Below are 20182 nucleotides of genomic sequence, written 5' to 3' on the forward strand. Positions count from 1 at the left end.
ATAACAACAAACCACAGCCACAACAACAATTCGCAGCCTCAACAACAACAACAACCATAACAACAAACAAACCACAGCCGAAACGACAACAAATCACAACCACAGCAACAACAAAAAACAAATCAGAAAAAAAACTTTAACACTTGTACATGTACAAATAACATAGCTGCTGTGTACTTTAAAAGTTAGAACGTTGTGGTAGAGACAAACAGTCATCTGATACTAAGGCATGTTGTAATACCTTGATTGCATAGCATGTTTGGGGATAAACTGAAAAATCTAGGCTGCCTTTTCATTAGTTGGACAGTTATGACGACGTGATGACGTTGCAGCATTTGACTGGATGGTCTTAGAGTGACGACTCAACAAGCTTCCTTGGCTCTTAGGCCAATGACGTCAGATGGCGTCCCATAACGATGACGTCAGAGTCGATGACGCTGGCGCCGCCATTGAGCTTGATGTCAGTGACGTCATGCCTGGCGCCGAAGGATATGCAAGACAGAGGTTTACCTAACCTCTTAAAAGATTGTAGATGAATGGTTCACAGAACCGACATGTTGATAAATTAGACACATGTGCAACTCTTGGGTATCTTTATTAAGGAAACGTCTCGCCACACAGTGGCTTAATCAGTCCATACACAGGAGAAACTTGAATCTTAAAAGATGATAACGGCCGACATGATCCCAGGAGGCTGGGTTGAGTTCTCGGGTGCATAATGGTAGTCGCTGAATGTAGCATTTCTTGTATAGAAAGTAAGCATTGTATGGAAATCTATACATGTACAGGAATTAAGTCATGCACAGAAACTAAACCTTATATTGAAATGAAGTCGTGTATAAAAAACACACAGAAGCGCGAATGTACGTACACACACGTACACACGCACAAGTGGTATTTAATCAATAACAACACTGCGACTAGCCGAGGATTCGAACCCGTGTTATTTTAGCCCGCCTCATTGTGAGAGAAAATTTACGGCGCTCTAACCCACGGGACCATACAGTCCTACAAGACTCACGCACCCAGCAGAGCTAGGTGTTGTAACGTGAACCGAGGACATGCGATAGTGTGGGTGCTTCAGAGCTAATTTCATCCTCTCCGTTCGGTGTACTAGCCTCCACGAGCAGTATATATAGTATTGTAACCACGAACGAGTGGTATTTAACCGAACTGTAAGGAATGAAGTTCTTCGATTTAGTTGCCGAGTTCGCAGATGCCAGTTGAGAACCCAAGATGCAAGCCTCACCCAACAGTAAGAGACAAGCCTCACCCAACAGTGAGAGACAAGCCTCACCCAACAGTGAGAGACAAGCTTCACCCAACAGTGAGAGACAAGCCTCATCCAACAGTGAGAGACAAGCCTCATCCAACAGTGAGAGACAAGCCTCACCCGACAGTGAGAGACAAGCCTCACCCAACAGTGAGAGACAAGTTTCACCCAACAGTGAGAGACAAGCCTCACCCAACAGTAAGAGACAAGCCTCACCCAACAGTGAGAGACAAGCCTCACCCAACAGTGAGAGACAAGCTTCACCCAACAGTGAGAGACAAGCCTCACCCAACAGTAAGAGACAAGCCTCACCCAACAGTGAGAGACAAGCCTCACCCAACAGTGAGAGACAAGCCTCATCCAACAGTGAGAGACAAGCCTCACCCGACAGTGAGAGACAAGCCTCACCCAACAGTGAGAGACAAGTTTCACCCAACAGTGAGAGACAAGCCTCATCCAACAGTGAGAGACAAGCCTCATCCAACAGTGAGAGACAAGCCTCACCCAACAGTGAGAGACAAGCCTCACCCAACAGTGAGAGACAAGCCTCACCCAACAGTAAGAGACAAGCCTCACCCAACAGTGAGAGACAAGCCTCACCCAACAGTGAGAGACAAGCCTCATCCAACAGTGAGAGACAAGCCTCACCCGACAGTGAGAGACAAGCCTCACCCAACAGTGAGAGACAAGTTTCACCCAACAGTGAGAGACAAGCCTCATCCAACAGTGAGAGACAAGCCTCATCCAACAGTGAGAGACAAGCCTCACCCAACAGTGAGAGACAAGCCTCACCCAACAGTGAGAGACAAGCTTCACCCAACAGTGAGAGACAAGCTTCACCCAACAGTGAGAGACAAGCCTCACCCAACAGTGAGAGACAAGCTTCACCCAACAGTGAGAGACAAGCTTCACCCAACAGTGAGAGACAAGCCTCATCCAACAGTGAGAGACAAGTTTCACCCAACAGTGAGAGGTAAACACCACGGGAGAGAAGTGAGGAATATCTTTCTCAATTGACCATATTTGTGAGACAGTTGGGTTACTAAAGAAGAAAGTAAGGGATATCTCTCTCAGTCATATTTGTTAGTCACTTGGATTTCTACAAACAGGAAGAGAAATATTCCTCGTTTTGCGAAACATTATACTTTTATGGTCGTACATTTACGTTCCTGCGCTCCTCTCTGCATTTTGCAAATTGTTCCTTTCTAAATTTCAAACATTCGCTGATATGTTTATAACATTAAAGGTTAGAGCAGGTTCCACTCACATGCTAACACCAGCAAAGCTTCTCACTTGTATACAATGGTTTGAAAATCAATCGTCCGGCCACCAACAATGCCATGTACATCACATGAATAATGCCACTCTTGTTTCCTTTTGATGTGGTAACAATGCTTTAATTAAGCATCAATATAAAAATTGGCTTTGGAAATTAAAATATGTTTTTTTTTAACCAGTACCCCAGGACATACTGTCTCTCTCCCAGTACCCCAGGACATACTGTCTCTCTCCCATTACCACAGGACATACTGTCTCTCTCCCAGTACCCCAGGACATACTGTCTCTCTCCCAGTACCCCAGGACATACTGTCTCTCTCCCAGTACCCCAGGACATATTGTCTCTCTCCCAGTACCCCAGGACATACTGTCTCTCTCCCATTACCACAGGACATACTGCCTCTCTCCCATTACCCCAGGACATACTGCCTCTCTCCCAATACCCCAGGACATACTGTCTCTCTCCCATTACCACAGGACATACTGTCTTTCACCCACTACCCCAGGACATACAGTTACTCACCCAATAATCCAGGACATATTGTTACTCACCCAGTAATCCAGGACATATTGTCCCTCTCCCAGTACCTCAGAATATACTGTCCCTCTCCCAGTACCCCAGAACATACTGTCCCTCATCCAGTACCCCAGGACATACTGTTACTCACCCAGTAATCCAGGACATACTGTTACTCACCCAGTAATCCAGGACATACTGTCCCTCTCCCAGTACCTCAGGACATACTATCCCTCAACCAGTACCCCAAGCCATACTGTTACTCGCCCAGTAATCCAGGACATATTGTCCCTCTCCCAGTACCTCAGGACATACTTCCCCTCACCCAGTACTCCAGGACATACTGTCCCTCACCCAGTATCCCAAGCCATACTATTACTCACCCAGTACTCCAGGACATATTGTTACTCACCCAGTAATCCAGGACATATTGTCCCTCTCCCAGTACCTCAGAATATACTGTCCCTCTCCCAGTACCCCTGGACATACTGTTCCTCTCCCAGTACCCCAGGACATACTATCCCTCTCCCAGTACCCCAGGGCATACTGTCCCTCTCCCAGTACCCCAGGGCATACTGTCCCTCTCCCAGTACCCCAGGGCATACTGTCCCTCTCCCAGTACCCCAGGGCATACTGTCCCTCTCCCAGTACCCCAGGGCATACTGTCCCTCTCCCAGTACCCCAGGGCATACTGTCCCTCTCCCAGTACCCCAGGGCATACTGTCCCTCTCCCAGTACCCCTGGACATACTGTTCCTCTCCCAGTACCCCAGGGCATACTGTCCCTCTCCCAGTACCCCAGGGCATACTGTCCCTCTCCCAGTACCCCAGGGCATACTGTTCCTCTCCCAGTACCCCAGGGCATACTGTCCCTCTCCCAGTACCCCAGGGCATACTGTCCCTCTCCCAGTACCCCAGGGCATACTGTCCCTCTCCCAGTACCCCAGGGCATACTGTCCCTCTCCCAGTACCCCAGGGCATACTGTCCCTCTCCCAGTACCCCTGGACATACTGTTCCTCTCCCAGTACCCCAGGGCATACTGTCCCTCTCCCAGTACCCCAGGGCATACTGTCCCTCTCCCAGTACCCCAGGGCATACTGTTCCTCTCCCAGTACCCCAGGGCATACTGTCCCTCTCCCAGTACCCCAGGGCATATTGTCCCTCTCCCAGTACCCCAGGGCATACTGTCCCTCTCCCAGTACCACAAAACTAAGCGAAGTTTTCATTCTGTGTTACAATTCTTTATAATGTATTCTTTCAATATGGATAGAATGGCAATGTTTTCCGTACAACACAAAACACAAAATTATTTTCCTACGACAACACAAAAACTTCTCATGTTTTTGGCACACTACAGGAGTAACACACGGTGACATGATTTTTTATTTTTCCTTGCAGAGTGGTGTGCGAGGGGGCCCAAGGATCATGACCGGTGGAGATGAGATCCGCGGAGACAGTGCAGGAAGCCCTACTGGAAACGGTGTAAGGGACCTTGTTGAAGACAGAGCAGGTGGCCCTGCTGGAAACTGCGGTGACTCCGTTCGCTTCAACAAAAGAACAGACGTTAAAAGATCAAAAGACAAAAACCGAGGCCACAGAAACAGCTCTGGGGGAAGAAGTGATCCTGGTGGAGGGTGGAGAGGCGGTATGGATGGTGGAGGACACAGAAGATTAGACACGGGCAATACTAACGAGGCGAATCCAGTAATCCGTCTTCTGGTGCTCGGGGGACACGGCGTCGGAAAATCAGGTGAGTTTCAGTGTATCTATTTTAAGATGAAAAATAAAAATAACTGACCTATTATTTGGGTTACTTGCCTCTACCTTACCAAGGCTTACTATATGATAACCCTCTGGGAAAATTGCATTTTAATACCTTGATGAGTTTTGTCTCCGTTTGCTGATCGTGTATTATCCTGTCGTTTAGCACTGCTTGTATTAGTAAAACGATCTCCGTTTTATCTTGCACTGTTAGTTAGTTATTCTGTTTCTGCCCTTTCGTTTTCTGGGGCGGCTGGTGGTGGAGGAAAGATACAGCAAGGAATGAGCTGGGGTTTCATCAAGACTGTAAATAGGTAGGAGAAATATTTGGGATCGTATTAGAAAGGGAGAATAATAAGAAGAGTGGAAGTGTGACAAAGAATAGAAGTTGTGACAGTGGGAGAACTTATGACAGGCTGGGAGAGGTTGTGACACAGAGTGGGAAAACTTGTAATAGACTGGAAGAGGTTGTGACAGAAATAGTGGGAGGTGTTGCAGCTGTGTGTATGAAGAAAGATAAGAGACCTCAAGAGTAATAGGTAGGAGCTGGAAAATAAGGAAGATGTAATGTGTAGTACAAGATTAGAGGGATGATGGGTGGGATGAAGTATGTAAGCAAAATAGAGTTACGGGAAAAGCGTAGGATAGGGAAGTAGAATGCTCATCGATAGGGAATTAGTGGCGACGGCGAGATTAACATTTGGGGTTGGAGGTAAGGTACTGGAACTAAGAATAAGAGTAGGACTGATAGTTCTCGGGGTTCCACACAAAGAGGGGATGGAGGCTGGGGCTCAACACAATGGAAGATGAATCTCCACACAAGTGGGAAGATTCCTGGAAACAGTAGTCACTCATACAGGTGAATCAGGGAACATCCAGCACTGCGTGAAGAGACGCCTACTGGTGACCTGGTGACATCACCCACCCCTTCACTTCGCCACTGCCCCCAGACTTAACTGAAGATACCGTTGCACCACCACATCTCACCAGTAAATGTGGGAGGTTGTTGAAGCATTCTTTGTCACTAGAAAAAATCTCAGCTTGGGTGGAGACGTGATTAAAAGGAAATCCTGCTCTGCTGTATTAGATTGCATTTTCCCTGACGCTATCTTACTCCTTCAATCCACAGTACCTCTCATTCTTCCACTGTGTCTTCCTCCACTCTCTACCTTTTACTCCACCCTCCAGTCTCAGCCTTCAACTGTATTTCCCTCCAGTCTCAACTTTCAACTCCATTCTCCACTTCCTATTCAATTCCCGTCCCTCTCTACCTCCCATTCTAGCCTCCTCCACTCCCTACCTTTCACGCTATCCTCCTTAATTCTTTCCACTCTATCCACCGCCACTCTCTATCTCAGCTGTCCTGTGTCTTGGTTGGTAACGCTCTCGCCTCACGCACTGAGTGTCTTTGGTTCAGTCCCGGTGTGGGTGGAAAAGTTAGGCATGTTTCCTTACAACTGCTGTCCCTGTTCACCTAGCAGTAAGTAGGTACCTGGATGTTAGTCACCTTACAACTGCTGTCCCTGTTCACCTAGCAGTAAGTTGGTACCTGGGTGTTAGTCGACTGTTGTAGGTCGCATCCTGGGGGACGAGATTAAAGGACTCCAATGGAAATAAGACAATCTTCGACGACGCACTGATTTTCTTGGGTTATCCTGGGTGGTTCACCCTCCGGGGTTAAAAATCCGAACAAATCTTATCTTATTCTATCCCCACTACTCTCTACCTTCACATCTGACTCACAACTGCAAGGCTTGGGTTCCTTGACTAAGAGAAACCCTTGGATTTGAGTGGGACTTGTACATGAGTTAATAGAGTTATCAACGCTTATTCCTTGAGTAGCAATGGAAATGGGCTGGGCAAATGTTTTTGTTAGTTGGTCTGGGTTTGAGAAAGACTTGCCTAGCATGAGCCAGCAGACCAGCTGCAGTGTTCCTCCATTCTTAAGTTCCTATAAAAAGTCTACGTTTCAGACTCATCTTTCTACTCACACATTACTCACCCACCCTAGCAATCCACTCACTTACTCATCTTCCTCTCCCACCCACCTACGGCCATGGTCTTGGAAACATAAAACGTGAAATGTAACCCCAGAGAGCCGTGAAGCTCTGGGTGAGAAAGTGAGGGAGTGCTTCATCACGACTCCCATCAATGGTAGTGGTGCTTGCTGTGGGTATGGTGTGAGCGAAGTGTGGGTGTGGCATGGGTGTAGTGGGAGTAGTGTTGGCATAGCGTCTGCATAGTGCTGGAGTAGCATGGGTGTGTGTGAATTTGGCATGAGCGTGGAGGAGGGTGGGATGTGATGGGTGACATGGGATGTGGTAGTGGGCGTAAGCGAAAACAGAGTATGAAACGAATTCTAACCACATAATAAAACGAGAAACTAAACTGAAGGACCTAGGAGTAGTAATGTCAGAGGATCTCACCTTCAAGGATCACAACAATATCATTATCATAACAGGGAGAAAAATGATAGGATAGATAATAAGAACCTTTTTCAAAACAAGGGATGTCAAGCCACTAATGATCCTCTTTAATATACTAACAGCCCCTTTCAAGGCAGACGAAATTGCAGATCTGGATAATGTACAGAGCACCTTCATTGCACATATAAGTTCAGTAAAGCAACTGAGTTACTGGGAAAGTTTGAAGGTACTTGACCTGCACTCCTTGGAGAGCTGGCGAGAAAGATACATCATAATTTACACCTGGAAAATCCTAGATGGACTGATCCCAAATCTTTAAACACAAAAACAAAACTCGGCAGGCGGTGCAACTTCCCTCAATGAAAAGCCGTGAGTACACTGAGAGAAAACACAGTGTCAGGAGCCCAAGGCTGTTCAACATCATCCCCATCATATTTATATAAGGGGGTAAGGGGGATTACCAGTAGACCCTTACGTCTTAAAGGGAGGGTTTGGAGTCAATTTGATTTCGAACTTTAAATAGGTTTTGATCTGAGTTCAATGTGCTCGATAACGTTATGTTTTGTACCAGATCATTATCTGTCTTCCATTCAGGGTGGTTCCAGCGTTTGCCGATTTAAGGTGAACATGTCACAGAGTCTTCAAGAGTTCATTTTTATGGGGCAGTTCCTTTATACTTTTTCTAGGGATTATATCTTTTATCACTGATGCCTCCATTCGTCCAGTGAATGTAATTTAACGGAAAATCTCTTAGAAAAAGATGATGTTTGATGGCGGCTGTATGAGGCTTGTGAGGCTGATTTCTAAGATTCTATGAATTTGCATTTAGTGATGTGTATTTTTTTTTTTTCGTTTTTCCAGTACTCAGTCATCAATACTTCGTTGTCACAGTAGACTTCGGTATGGGACTCTGTGAAGGTGAGAATGCTGCATTTGCCTTGGCAAGCAAGTCACTTATAAAAGATATGCTTTTCATCAAAAATTTGTTGAAGACATTGTGTGTTTGCGAACATGTAAAATGAACAGACGTCAAAGTACCGTGGCTGAAACAGTTCACCAGCAACTCTCACTCTGCAAAGGACTAGATGAAGTTCCGGGACGGATCGAAATGTTGTCTAAAGTTTCATCTCCAAATTGAGGATGTAGTGTGAAACTGAATGATGCAGCAGTTATTTTGTTTGTGTTAGAAGTTGCTGGCGTTGCTAACTGGTGGTATCATATGCAGCCACTGAATTTGCATTGTGTGAAACATGGTTCCGAGATAGATAAAACTGTCATTTTTTTAACATTCTCTTCTTTCTCTGATTAAAAAAAGAAGACGCCCTGGTTTACATGAAGAACTGAACTTCTCGTGGCTTGACTCGTCTGCTTTTTTTTTTTCTTTTGATGTGGATCATATGGTAGTCTGTGTCATAGAAGTGTTTTTTATTTAATATAAACTATCGCACATTTCTGAGTGGAAATATTTGTTGGTGCTGTAACATTTATCTTTAGTGAGATAAATCAGTATAATTCTGAGGCGATCATATATTGCATATAGAGAAGCTGCAGAGATTGGTGGATGAATTTGGTAGGGTGTGCAAAAGAAGAAAATTAAAAGTGAATATAGGAAAGAGTAAGGTAATGAGGATAACAAAAAGATTAGGTGATGAAAGATTGGATATCAGATTGGAGGGAGAGAGTATGGAGGAGGTGAATGTATTCAGATATTTGGGAGTGGACGTGTCAGCGGATGGGTCTATGAAAGATGAGGTGAATCATAGAATTGATGAGGGGAAAAGGGTGAGTGGTGCACTTAGGAGTCTGTGGAGACAAAGAACTTTGTCCTTGGAGGCAGAGGGGAATGTACGAGAGTATAGTTTTACCAACGCTCTTATATGGGTGTGAAGCATGGATGATGAATGTTGCAGCGAGGAGAAGGCTGGAGGCAGTGGAGATGTCATGTCTGAGGGCAATGTGTGGTGTGAATATAATGCAGAGAATTCGTAGTTTGGAAGTTAGGAGGAGGTGCGGGATTACCAAAACTGTTGTCCAGAGGGCTGAGGAAGGGTTGTTGAGGTGGTTCGGACTTGTAGAGAGAATGGAGCGAAACAGAATGACTTCAAGAGTGTATCAGTCTGTAGTGGAAGGAAGGCGGGGTAGGGGTCGGCCTAGGAAAGGTTGGGGGGAGGGGGTAAAGGAGGTTTTGTGTGCGAGGGGCTTGGACTTCCAGCAGGCATGCGTGAGCGTGTTTGATAGGAGTGAATGGAGACAAATGGTTTTTAATACTTGACGTGCTGTTGGAGTGTGAGCAAAATAACATTTATGAAGGGGTTCAGGGAAACCGGCAGGCCGGACTTGAGTCCTGGAAATGGGAAGTACAGTGCCTGCACTCTGAAGGAGGGGTGTTAATGTTGCAGTTTAAAAACTGTAGTGTAAAGCACCCTTCTGGCAAGACAGTGATGGAGTGAATGATGGTGAAAGTTTTTCTTTTTCGGGCCACCCTGCCTTGGTGGGAATCGGCCAGTGTGATAATAAAAAAAAATAATTCTTTTTCCCCATTATCTTTATTTTAAGATTCCTCAAAAAATATCGGGATATTTGAATCTTCGGTTGATTGCCTCTCATGGGATGCGTGTTGAAAGACATAAAATTCCACGCTGAAATAAGGGTCACTGGATAAAGAGGTTTTCATCATCACGAGGAGCCTCGCAACAGCGGGATGTCCAGCAATAAGAGAGTCGTCCCAACAAGTGTCCAGGTGAAATTACTATGCAAACAGGTGTAGGACTACACATGTGCATTCGCAGTGGCTGATACCTGTTTCCAATACAGCAGAGAGGAAGGAGAGGCAGCTGCCAGCTTCATGGAATCCAAGAACTCTAGAAAATATGGTGAACTTGCCCATCATTATATGTTTGTTCCCATAGGTTCAGAGACTCCTCGGCCCATGGGAAAAAAGCGCATCTAAGTTCCTTTAGGAGCTAGACAATAGACTCATCAGGGCAACTAAGGATCCCAGGTCAGCTAGTTTTCTGTTCCAACGGTTCAGTGCTGCAGTTCTGAGAGGTAATTCCTGTTGAATCCTCGGTACGCGCCCCAGTTCTGAGGAATTGGATGAGGTATCTGTGATGTAATTTTTGACAACCATATGTATGTATTCATAAAGTGTCCATCAAACCCCATGTTTTGTATACTTCATCTCTGTACTATTACTGTATTCTTTAAGCTTTGTTTATTATATTACAAAATAAATATACCTATTTGTGAAATCATATATTCCTACAATCAGTAATGTATTTTTTGCCCCTTTTATAGTTTCTCCTTTAAACCCTCATTCGTATGTACCTTTATTCATTATTTTACATTTTTCTTACCTTGCATCTTTTGTGTTTCATTCTTTTGCTCTTCCTTCATTCCATCCTACACCCAACCATACGTAAACAATGAACTGATGGATCTTCCTCTCTCTCTCTCTCCCTCTCAGCCATCACCGTGCGATACCTCACTCGTCGCTTCATAGGAGAATACAAGTCACAAATAGGTGAGTTTTAGTCCAGTAAGCCTTATCTAGGTGTTTTAGGTCAGATAAGCCTTTAACCGGGAGTCCCAGTCCAGTAAGTCTTAGCTGGATGTTTCAGGCATCACTGACTCGGCAAGCGTTAGGTAGGTGTCTCGGGTCCAGGAAAACCTTTGATAGGCATCTCATGTCCAGGCTCCCCAGGTGAAGTATGCCAGGGCCAAGGCCAGTAAGCCCAGAGCTAATATCCCAGTGTCAGTAAACTAGGCATTCAAGGTTTTAACTAGTTAGAAAAAGACAAAGTTACAGAACAAGGTCTTATTGGGACAACGTTTCAAATTAAACAGATGTTACAGTTGATATACTCCTGGAAGATAGTGTGAAAGCAGGTGAACAGAGGTGAGGTTTCTCCTGGTTATGTATTCTGTAAAAATATTAATGTTCTTGTATTCTGGTTTTTAAATTTCGTGAAATTTCTGTGAGTTGTAAAACGTATCCAGTGTGAAGAATGGTGTACACCTCTGGTGGTGTTGTTAGCGTGACTGTTGTGTCTTGATCTGGTGACATCTCCTGGGGTTTCTAAGGAGATAATTACGACATTCGTGGCAGATGCAACCAGTGCCTATGTAACTATATCAGCAGTGTTTCCTGTGGGAAGACTGTGACATCTGTCAGAAGCTTCGTTCACTTTGGGGTGTGGAAAATATAATCTGAGTTCACTATCTGCAATGAAGTGTGAAAGAAAATTCTGTGGTGAAAAGTGAAGATTTTACTAGTAACGTCACATTTTCCTCCAGGTATTCAAGACTGCGTTGTAGATTCTGTAGGTTTCAAAAAAAAAAAAAAGCCGATCAGAATCAACCATATGGACGTAGGTTCAGCAGCACTCTGTAGGCTTCCCCGGTCTAGTAAATCTTAGCTATGAGTCCAAGGTCTAGCAAACTCAGCTAGACTTCCAAGATCTAGTAAGCCTTAGCTTGACGTCAAAAATCCAGGGTGACTTAGCTAAGTACCCCAAGTCCAAGAAGAGTAGCTGATTTTCCTCAGTCAAATAGTTGGCAGGTTCCGATATATTATTATATTATTGACGGTGCCAAGCCATGAAGGGTCATTCAATGCCACTCAGCCAAGGTAGAATTACTGTTATATTTAGGGGAAAGTACTAAACCCATAGACAACATCAACTTCATTATGTGTAGTGACTATACCCTACATGACCAAAATACTCTAGCTATATACTTGTCCAAACTTCCTACCACTACAGATATCAGTACTAGAACTCAACACACAACTCAGGATATAAATAACCATAATTTAAAAATAGAAGATGATTGATCACGTTGACCCTGATCTAAACCTCCATAATCTGACACCCAATCAAAACCTATTGGAAAGTAACTGCCTTTATTACACAGCATCACAAGCCACCACTATCCTAAACAATGCTAAAAGTCTATCAGTACTTAACTACAACATCAGGTCCTTAAGCAAACACTATGATGACTTCCTAGCACTCCTTGAATCACTAAAGACACCCTTCTCCTGCATTATTCTTACTGAGACCTGGCTTAAGCAGGACACAATAGATATCTACCCTCTACCAGGATACACAGCAATTCACAACTGCAGACCAAACCAAGTTGGGGGTGGTATTGCAATCTATTACTCTAACCAGTTATCTTGTCTTAGCACCACTTGCTTTAGTGATGAATATGGGGAATACATTTTTGCTAATTTTACTGTAAAAAACCTTAAGACGCCTATAACAATCGGTGCCATTTACCGGATACCTCACACAAACATCCCAAATTTCAGTGAGAAATTAAAGTCACTAATAACAAACAGACAAATGAATAAGCACCACCTTCTCTTAGCTGGAGACTTCAACATCAACCTTGGCTTACTAGATGATCAGCCTGTAACTGATTTCATCAACAATATGAACAACATACTTCTCATACCAACAATAACTAAACCAACCAGGCTCACTGAGACAAGTGCAACCATAATAGACCACATATGGACCAATATACTAGCCCCCCTTAAATCAGGGATAATCACAGATAGCACTACAGACCACTACCCTACCTTCCTCCTGACAAACATTAGTAAACCACCACTTGAATACAACGAAGTCTCATTTAGACTCCATGACGAGGCCTCAGTAAGGAAGTTCACAGCTGACCTAGAGACTGTTGATTGGCCTACAGAATTCTCCAAGGCCAATGGTATTGATGACTGGACAGACATTTTTCTTAACAAATTACTTAGACTATACAACAAACATTGTCCTATAAAAACAAAACAGATCACAAACAAACGGCTTGGTTGCCCATGGCTAACCAGCACCATTCTGAAATCCATTGACAAGAAACACCAATATGAAAAGCAATATAGACAGGGCTTAATACACAAAGATACTCTTAAACACTATTCATCAGTTCTCACCAAAGTAATAAAGAAAGCCAAACAACTATACTATTCCAGTAGATTCACAGACACTAGAGGAGATATAAAAAAGACCTGGAAAACACTCTCTCAAATTCTAGGGACCCACAAACTGAGGAAAACCAAGAATATTGTCCTAACTAAACCTAATGAAACACCACTACATCCCACTGACACAGCTAACAAGATAAACGACTTCTTCTCAAACATAGGATCTAATCTCGCCAGTAAAATCCCACATACCAATGCCCATGCCGGGGACTACCTAGATGGGAATTTCCCTAATTCCTTCTATCTTGCACCAACTGAGCCCACGGAAGTCATTGAGATCATAAAGTCACTTAAAAATAACTCGGGGAATCTGTCTCATGTCCCACCATTACTGTACAAGCGAGCGGCCCATGTCCTTTCGCATGCTATTTCATTACTTTTTAACAAATCAATAGAGACTAGCACCTTCCCGAAACTACTCAAGATGGCAAGGGTTACACCAATACATAAAGGTGGTGACCCTACAGACTTAAACAACTATAGGCCAATATCTAACTTACCATTGCTATCCAAAATCTTTGAGAAACTCGTGCACAGGATACTGTATTCATTTATAACGGCTCAAAACATACTCAACCCCTGCCAGTTTGGATTCAGGAAAAATAAAAGCACTAATGATGCAATCATAAAAATGCTAGATCTGCTTTACACAGCATTGGAAAATAAGGAATATCCACTCGGAATTTTTATTGACCTAAGAAAAGCTTTTGACACAGTAGACCACGACATCCTACTCCACAAACTTGATCACTACGGTATAAGAGGCCATGCGCTTGCTTATTTCAAATCTTACATTACTAATAGGTATCAGTACGTCACCATTAAAGACACAGCATCAGCAACACGGCCACTTGATACTGGAGTTCCGCAGGGAAGTGTCCTTGGTCCCCTGCTCTTCCTCATATACATCAATGACCTTCCAAACGTATCCCAACACCTGAAACCCATTCTCTTTGCTGATGACACGACTTATGTCATCTCTCACCCTAATCTTGCCACCCTCAATACCATTGTGAATGAGGAGCTGATTAAAATATCGACTTGGGTGACAGCCAATAAACTTACGCTTAACACTGACAAAACCTACTATATTATGTTTGGTAGCAGAGCAGGAGATGCACAAATTAACATTAAGATTGACAACACTCTAATTACCAGAAATAATGGGGGAAAATTCCTAGGCTTATACCTTGACAACAACCTGAATTTCAGCACCCATATCCAGCATATAGCCAAAAAAGTATCCAAAACGGTTGGGATCCTCTCCAAGATACGATACTACGTGCCGCAAAATGCCCTTCTCACACTATACCACTCACTTATTTATCCATACCTCACCTATGCTATTTGTGCTTGGGGATCAACTGCAGCAACACACCTAAAGCCAATAATAACCCAACAAAAAGCTGCAGTAAGAATAATCACTAAATCCCATCCCTGGCAACACACCCCCCACTCTTCATAGACCTAAACTTACTTCCAGTTCAGTACATCCACACTTACTACTGTGCAATCTACATCTACAGGGCCTTAAACTCTAATATCAACCTTGACCTAAAACGCTTTCTTGATAGTTGTGACAGAACCCACAGGCATAACACCAGACACAAACATCTCTACGACATTCCCCGTGTCCGACTAAACCTTTACAAAATTTCAATGTATGTCAAAGGCCCTAAAATCTGGAATACCCTACCTGAGAACTCTAGAACTGCAGACACATTCATCACCTTCAAAACTACCATTAGAAAACATCTTATCTCCCTGATACACCCCGTCAACTAACTACACGAATACCACCTGGTGGTTCACACTTACACTCACTCACTCATTTGACCATAAACAGAAATATTAATCTCAGTCTTAAAATAATGAATCCTGTGATACTCCAATACTGAAACTATGTACTGTGCCAAAACAAAAGCATTCACATTGCTAAACTCACAAACTAGTATTTAGTCACTTAGCCATAATACCAACTTACCTCATAATTTGTAATATTTTACAATTAAGAATAAAACTAAGTATGCCCGAAATGCCTAGCCATGCTAAGCGTTCTAGTGGTACACTCTGTAATCACAATTTTACTACATGTAAACCAAACAATAACCAAATTTCTGTAAACTCAGCATTGTAATCCTTATAGAGAATAAACTTTGAATTTGAATATGAATCATACAACGCCTGAGGTAGCCAATCAGATTCGATCTTTGAATTAAGAGTCCCTCACCATCATGAAGAAACCTTCCTTGAGGACAGTAGAGGCCAAACATAGTAGGAAAGAGGCGAGGTAGGTATGATGAAGGTAAGAATGTTATTCACTCAATGGTAGGTCCAGAAGATGGGTTGTGGGAGTGAGAGGGGTCATTAGTGTACTTCATGTTCGAGACCGCACGATCTCTTGGTCACCACCGAACTAGCAGCAGCTTAAACGAAAGAACGAACGAAACTCGAACCATGGTTCTTGCATGTAGCAGCCCAAAGCTGTCCTACTAATCCACGACGTTTATAATACGATGATTTTACATACAGGACTTCCGTGACATTTTCACCAGCGGCACCCACTGTGACTACTGTTTCATCCTACGGCCCCGGAAGCTTTTATGCTACATCTATTCTCATACACCTCAAAGCCAAAGCCTCAGCCATTGAAGTACTGTTGGTAAAATCCTCGTATTGTAAACTTCGTGGCTCAGTAGTACAGTGATCAGAATGCTTCATGAAAGGATGCTTTTTTTTTTATTCATTGACAGTCGTTCAAGAGGGGTCGTCTTAAACTTTGTAACCACTGGTTTACAGTATTGGAAAAACAACGAAAATCAGCTATAATTACAGTGAAATTTCCGAGCTGATGAAACTTTCTGAGACGAAAGTTAAAAGAGAGTGAAAGTCGGAGAAGAGGAAATTAAGTAAAAGAAAAAAAAATCGAACGAGACAAAGAACGAGAGGCAGAAAGATGTTGGTGGACAAATTTGTATAGAATGGAGGTTTTTAATTACCGGATTCGTAGACTAGACGAGCCAAATGAACCTGTAATTGTCTCAGTGTAAGGAGTGGGGTAGGCGGGAAGATAATTGATGAGTGAGGAGTTGATGTGTCTGCCTTGGTAACACTGTCCTTGGCTGCACATTCTGCCTTAGGAACACTCTCCTTGGATGCACATTCTGCCTTGGTAACACTGTCCTTGGCTGCACATTCTGCCTTGGTAACATTGTCCTTGGCTGCACATTCTGCCTTGGTAACACTGTCCTTGGCTGCACATTCTGCCTTGCTAATACTGTCCTTGGCTCTACATTCTGCCTTGGTAACACTGTCCTTGGCTGCACATTCTGCCTTGGTAACACTGTCCTTGGCTGCACATTCTGCCTTGGTAACACTGTCCTTGTATAAATAGGACGGGGGTGTTGTGGCTTTCAATACAACATAATATTAAATAAATACACTATGCGGTTTATGGAGTTTTATTAAGCCTTAATGATGAAGTTCCTCGTAGATGAAGCGTCTCAGTAAAATAACCATTTATCTACACGCCTGTCAGACGCAGCAACAGATTGGCATCCTGATACAAGGAAGTCTTCACCTGCCTAACCTATAAGCCTGGCCTACTTACACATGTGGATTTGTCTAATGTGATATCGCCTACGACTGCTTCACCTTACTTGTCTTCAGTATATAAGTCACTTCTTCAGTCATATGATTTATTCTTTTCAAGATTGATGGACTGATTATATCGACTCCAGGCTGAGGGACTGATTACCTCAAACTCCTTCTGATTTTCACCATTCTTCTTTGTAAAGGACTGATAAATCCACTGTGCGGTGAAATGTTTCCACAATAAAGATACCCAAGTACTGGACAAGTGTCTAATTCGTCATCCTCTCGGTTCTTTGAACCATTTATCTTGATAAGGAGAACAAATGTGAAACAGTTGGATATCTATTACTGAGACGTTTCTCCTGTTCAGCAGCATCTTTACTAATAAAGGCTGAGGCATTGACCTCCTGACCTACTTCCTGAAACCTAAGGAACTCATTACCTTATATCTACCTCTCCACTACTTCTGGTGTCTCCGGTATCTAAGTTACCTCGGTATTTCGAGTGAGGAGGTCTGCTGAGCAGGCGAGAGCCTTCCACAAATACGATCAGGGTCTAATGGCACAATGTGAAATTGGAATAATTAGAAAAATGGGAAGATGGAATTTCAACTTTCATAAACCGGAAATAACGAACAATTCAGTGTGAAAAGATCTGTTCCTCACAGTGAACACTGACAGAGATGCAAATAATAACAGTGCAACATTCTCTGGAGACGATTACTGAAGACGGTAGAGTATGTAGTAAAATTATATAACCATAATTTTTAAAGGGGTGGACGGGTTAACCAGCGGAAGGCCTCGGTCAGATGACTAAAAGCTCCAACTGTGGGTCATCATATGACTAACACCCGTGTTAAGAAACACTTGTCCTGTTTCCTTACAAACTTTACCTAACCCTGTATCAGACCGGAATCCCCCGAGAACAACGAATATCTAAGATAATGTAAAGAAAATCTTCCAGTGAGGAACAACAACGAACATATCGGTTGAGGATAAATTACCGCTGATCCACTACAGAAGAACTAGAAGAGAGTGAAAACGAGAACAAGTCATTCAACAGAATGGAAAAGGAATATCAAGGCCCCTGGAAAAAATCTAAGAGGATTTTACGTTTCAGGAAGACAGCGGTATTGTCACAGCTCTTATGAAACAACAACCTTGAAAACAAAAGAGACCAAACTACAGATAATGTTTCACAAATAACCTTCACTTGCTTGAAGAAACATAGGTGACGTTTCGGTCCATGTTGGACCATTATCAAATCTCCGAGCGGGAAAGTGGGAAGAAGACGAGAAATCAGGACGGAAAGAGGGAGGTGGGGAAGAAAGTTAGTAAGACAGGTCAGGTGACGAGAACGGAACAGGTGTGCTGCAGCAGCAGCAACAGCAACAGCAGTGGTAGTAGCACTAGCAGCAATAGTAGTAGTAGAAGCAGTAGTATTAGTAATAGTAGTAGCAGCAGTAGTAGTAGCGACAGCATCAGTAGTAGTAGCGGCAGCATCAGTAGTAGTAGTAGTAGTAGTAGTAGTAGTAGTAGTAGTAGTAGTAGTAGTAGTAGCAGTAGTAGTAGTAATAGAAGCAGTAGTAGTAGTTGTTGTTGTTGTTAGATGGAAAAGGTGAAGAAACTACAGAGTACTTCCTACTGTAAAGCGTTGGAGGCCCGTGCTACATGTAGTGTTAGTAGTGTTAGTACATGGAGGGGAAGTGTTAAGTACAGTGTTACTGAGGTTGAGGTGTGGGGAAGGTGCTACATACAGTGTTACTGTTGTCAGACGGAGGGACCAACGCACCACTGAACTTATTAAATTTTGGTACTTATATTTTTATTTATTGTATCAAAGTCATTCAAAATATAATTGCTGAGTATGTGAATGGTTTCCCAGATCCACCTCAAAGTATCTGAAACTACGAGAAGATATTCTGTACAGCTCTGTCAAAACTATAAGCTTCTTTAGCAAAATACCGAGAAGAGAAATGTAAAGAAACAAAGTTTGCTTCAGTTCCAACGTTGGGTTCCAGATTCTGATAATGCCTCCCAAGAATTTTGCCTAGAGGTAGAAAGCTGGGTGCAGGCAGCTGTACCCCGGGGATTAGAGGAAAAGGGAGAATCAACAGCAGAATGGAAAAAAAGAGAGAGAGAGAGAGAGAGAGAGAGAGAGAGAGAGAGAGAGAGAGAGAGAGAGAGAGAGAGAGAGAGAGAGAGAGAGAGAGAGAGAGAGAGAGAGAGACAGAGAGAGAGAGAGAGAGAGAGAGAGAGAGAGAGAGAGAGAGAGAGAGAGAGAGAGAGAGAGAGAGAGAGAGAGAGAGAGAGAGAGAGAGAGAGAGAGAGAGAGAGCCTAGTACAGTGTAAATGGCCCTCTCCATGAAAAGAGGCAAATGTAGTCCCTGTTCACAAAAAGAAGAGCAGAGCAGAAATCAGCAACTACAGACCAGTGTCACTCCTGTCAATCACTGGTAAGATCCTTGAGACAATAATCTCAAGACGAATGACAGATTTTTTTGACTACCACTCACTACTTTGTGATCGTCAATATGGCTTCAGGAAAGGTTACTCTGCTGCTGATCTGTTGTTAAACCTCTCCACTAAGTGGCACCAGTCACTGGATGAATCCAAAGTCAGCTGTGTGGTAGCACTGGACATTGCTGGCGCTTTCGACCGGGTGTGGCACCAGGGCCTCTTAGCAAAACTTCAAGCACTGGGAATTGCAGGCTCTACGCTATGTCTCCTCAGTGATTACCTTCATGGTAGATCTCTAAGTGTAGTCCTCAATGGAACGGAATCAGCAAGGCATCCTATTGGGGCAAGCGTTCCACAAGGAAGTGTGCTGGGTCCACTGTTATGGAATGTCTACTTCAACGACCTTCTTCATCTCATCCCAGAATCACATGCATATGCAGACGACTGTACACTGACATTCACTTATCCAAGAGAAGAAATGCCAGCTGCTCTAAGCTACATCAATCACCAGCTGAGAGCTATATCAGCTTGGGGAAATAGATGGCAAGTAACATTTGCACCTGAGAAAACGCAAATGATGATCGTCTCTAGGCACCATGATGGTAATGCTGGTGCAGTAGTAAAGATGAATGGGACGATGTTGGCACCTGGAGAAGAAATTGATATCCTTGGGGTGAAATTTGACTCCAAACTAACCATGAAGAACCATGTTGTAAATCTTGCAAACAAGGCAGCCAGGAAGCTTACAGCACTTCGCCGTATCTCGCATCTGCTTGACAGTAGGGGTTGCAAGATCCTGTACGAGGCACAAGTACGCTCACACCTTGAGTATGCTCCACTTTCTTGGTTTGCCTGCCCCCCCTCTCATCTGCGACT

General features: G+C 43.5%; 1 protein-coding gene across 1 annotated transcript in view; it reads left to right on the forward strand.

Moving 5' to 3' along the window:
- Positions 1-20182, forward strand: part of LOC128696256 (uncharacterized) — a 162040-nt gene that overhangs the window by 96126 nt on the left and 45732 nt on the right. Inside the window, exons 2-3 of the mRNA XM_053787396.2 lie at positions 4467-4818; positions 10722-10778. Of these exons, the coding sequence (XP_053643371.2) occupies positions 4467-4818; positions 10722-10778 (409 nt within the window). The remainder of the gene's footprint in view (positions 1-4466; positions 4819-10721; positions 10779-20182) is intronic.

The sequence above is a fragment of the Cherax quadricarinatus genome, chromosome 39 (genome assembly GCF_038502225.1).
Source record: "Cherax quadricarinatus isolate ZL_2023a chromosome 39, ASM3850222v1, whole genome shotgun sequence".
Classification (NCBI taxonomy): domain Eukaryota; kingdom Metazoa; phylum Arthropoda; class Malacostraca; order Decapoda; family Parastacidae; genus Cherax; species Cherax quadricarinatus.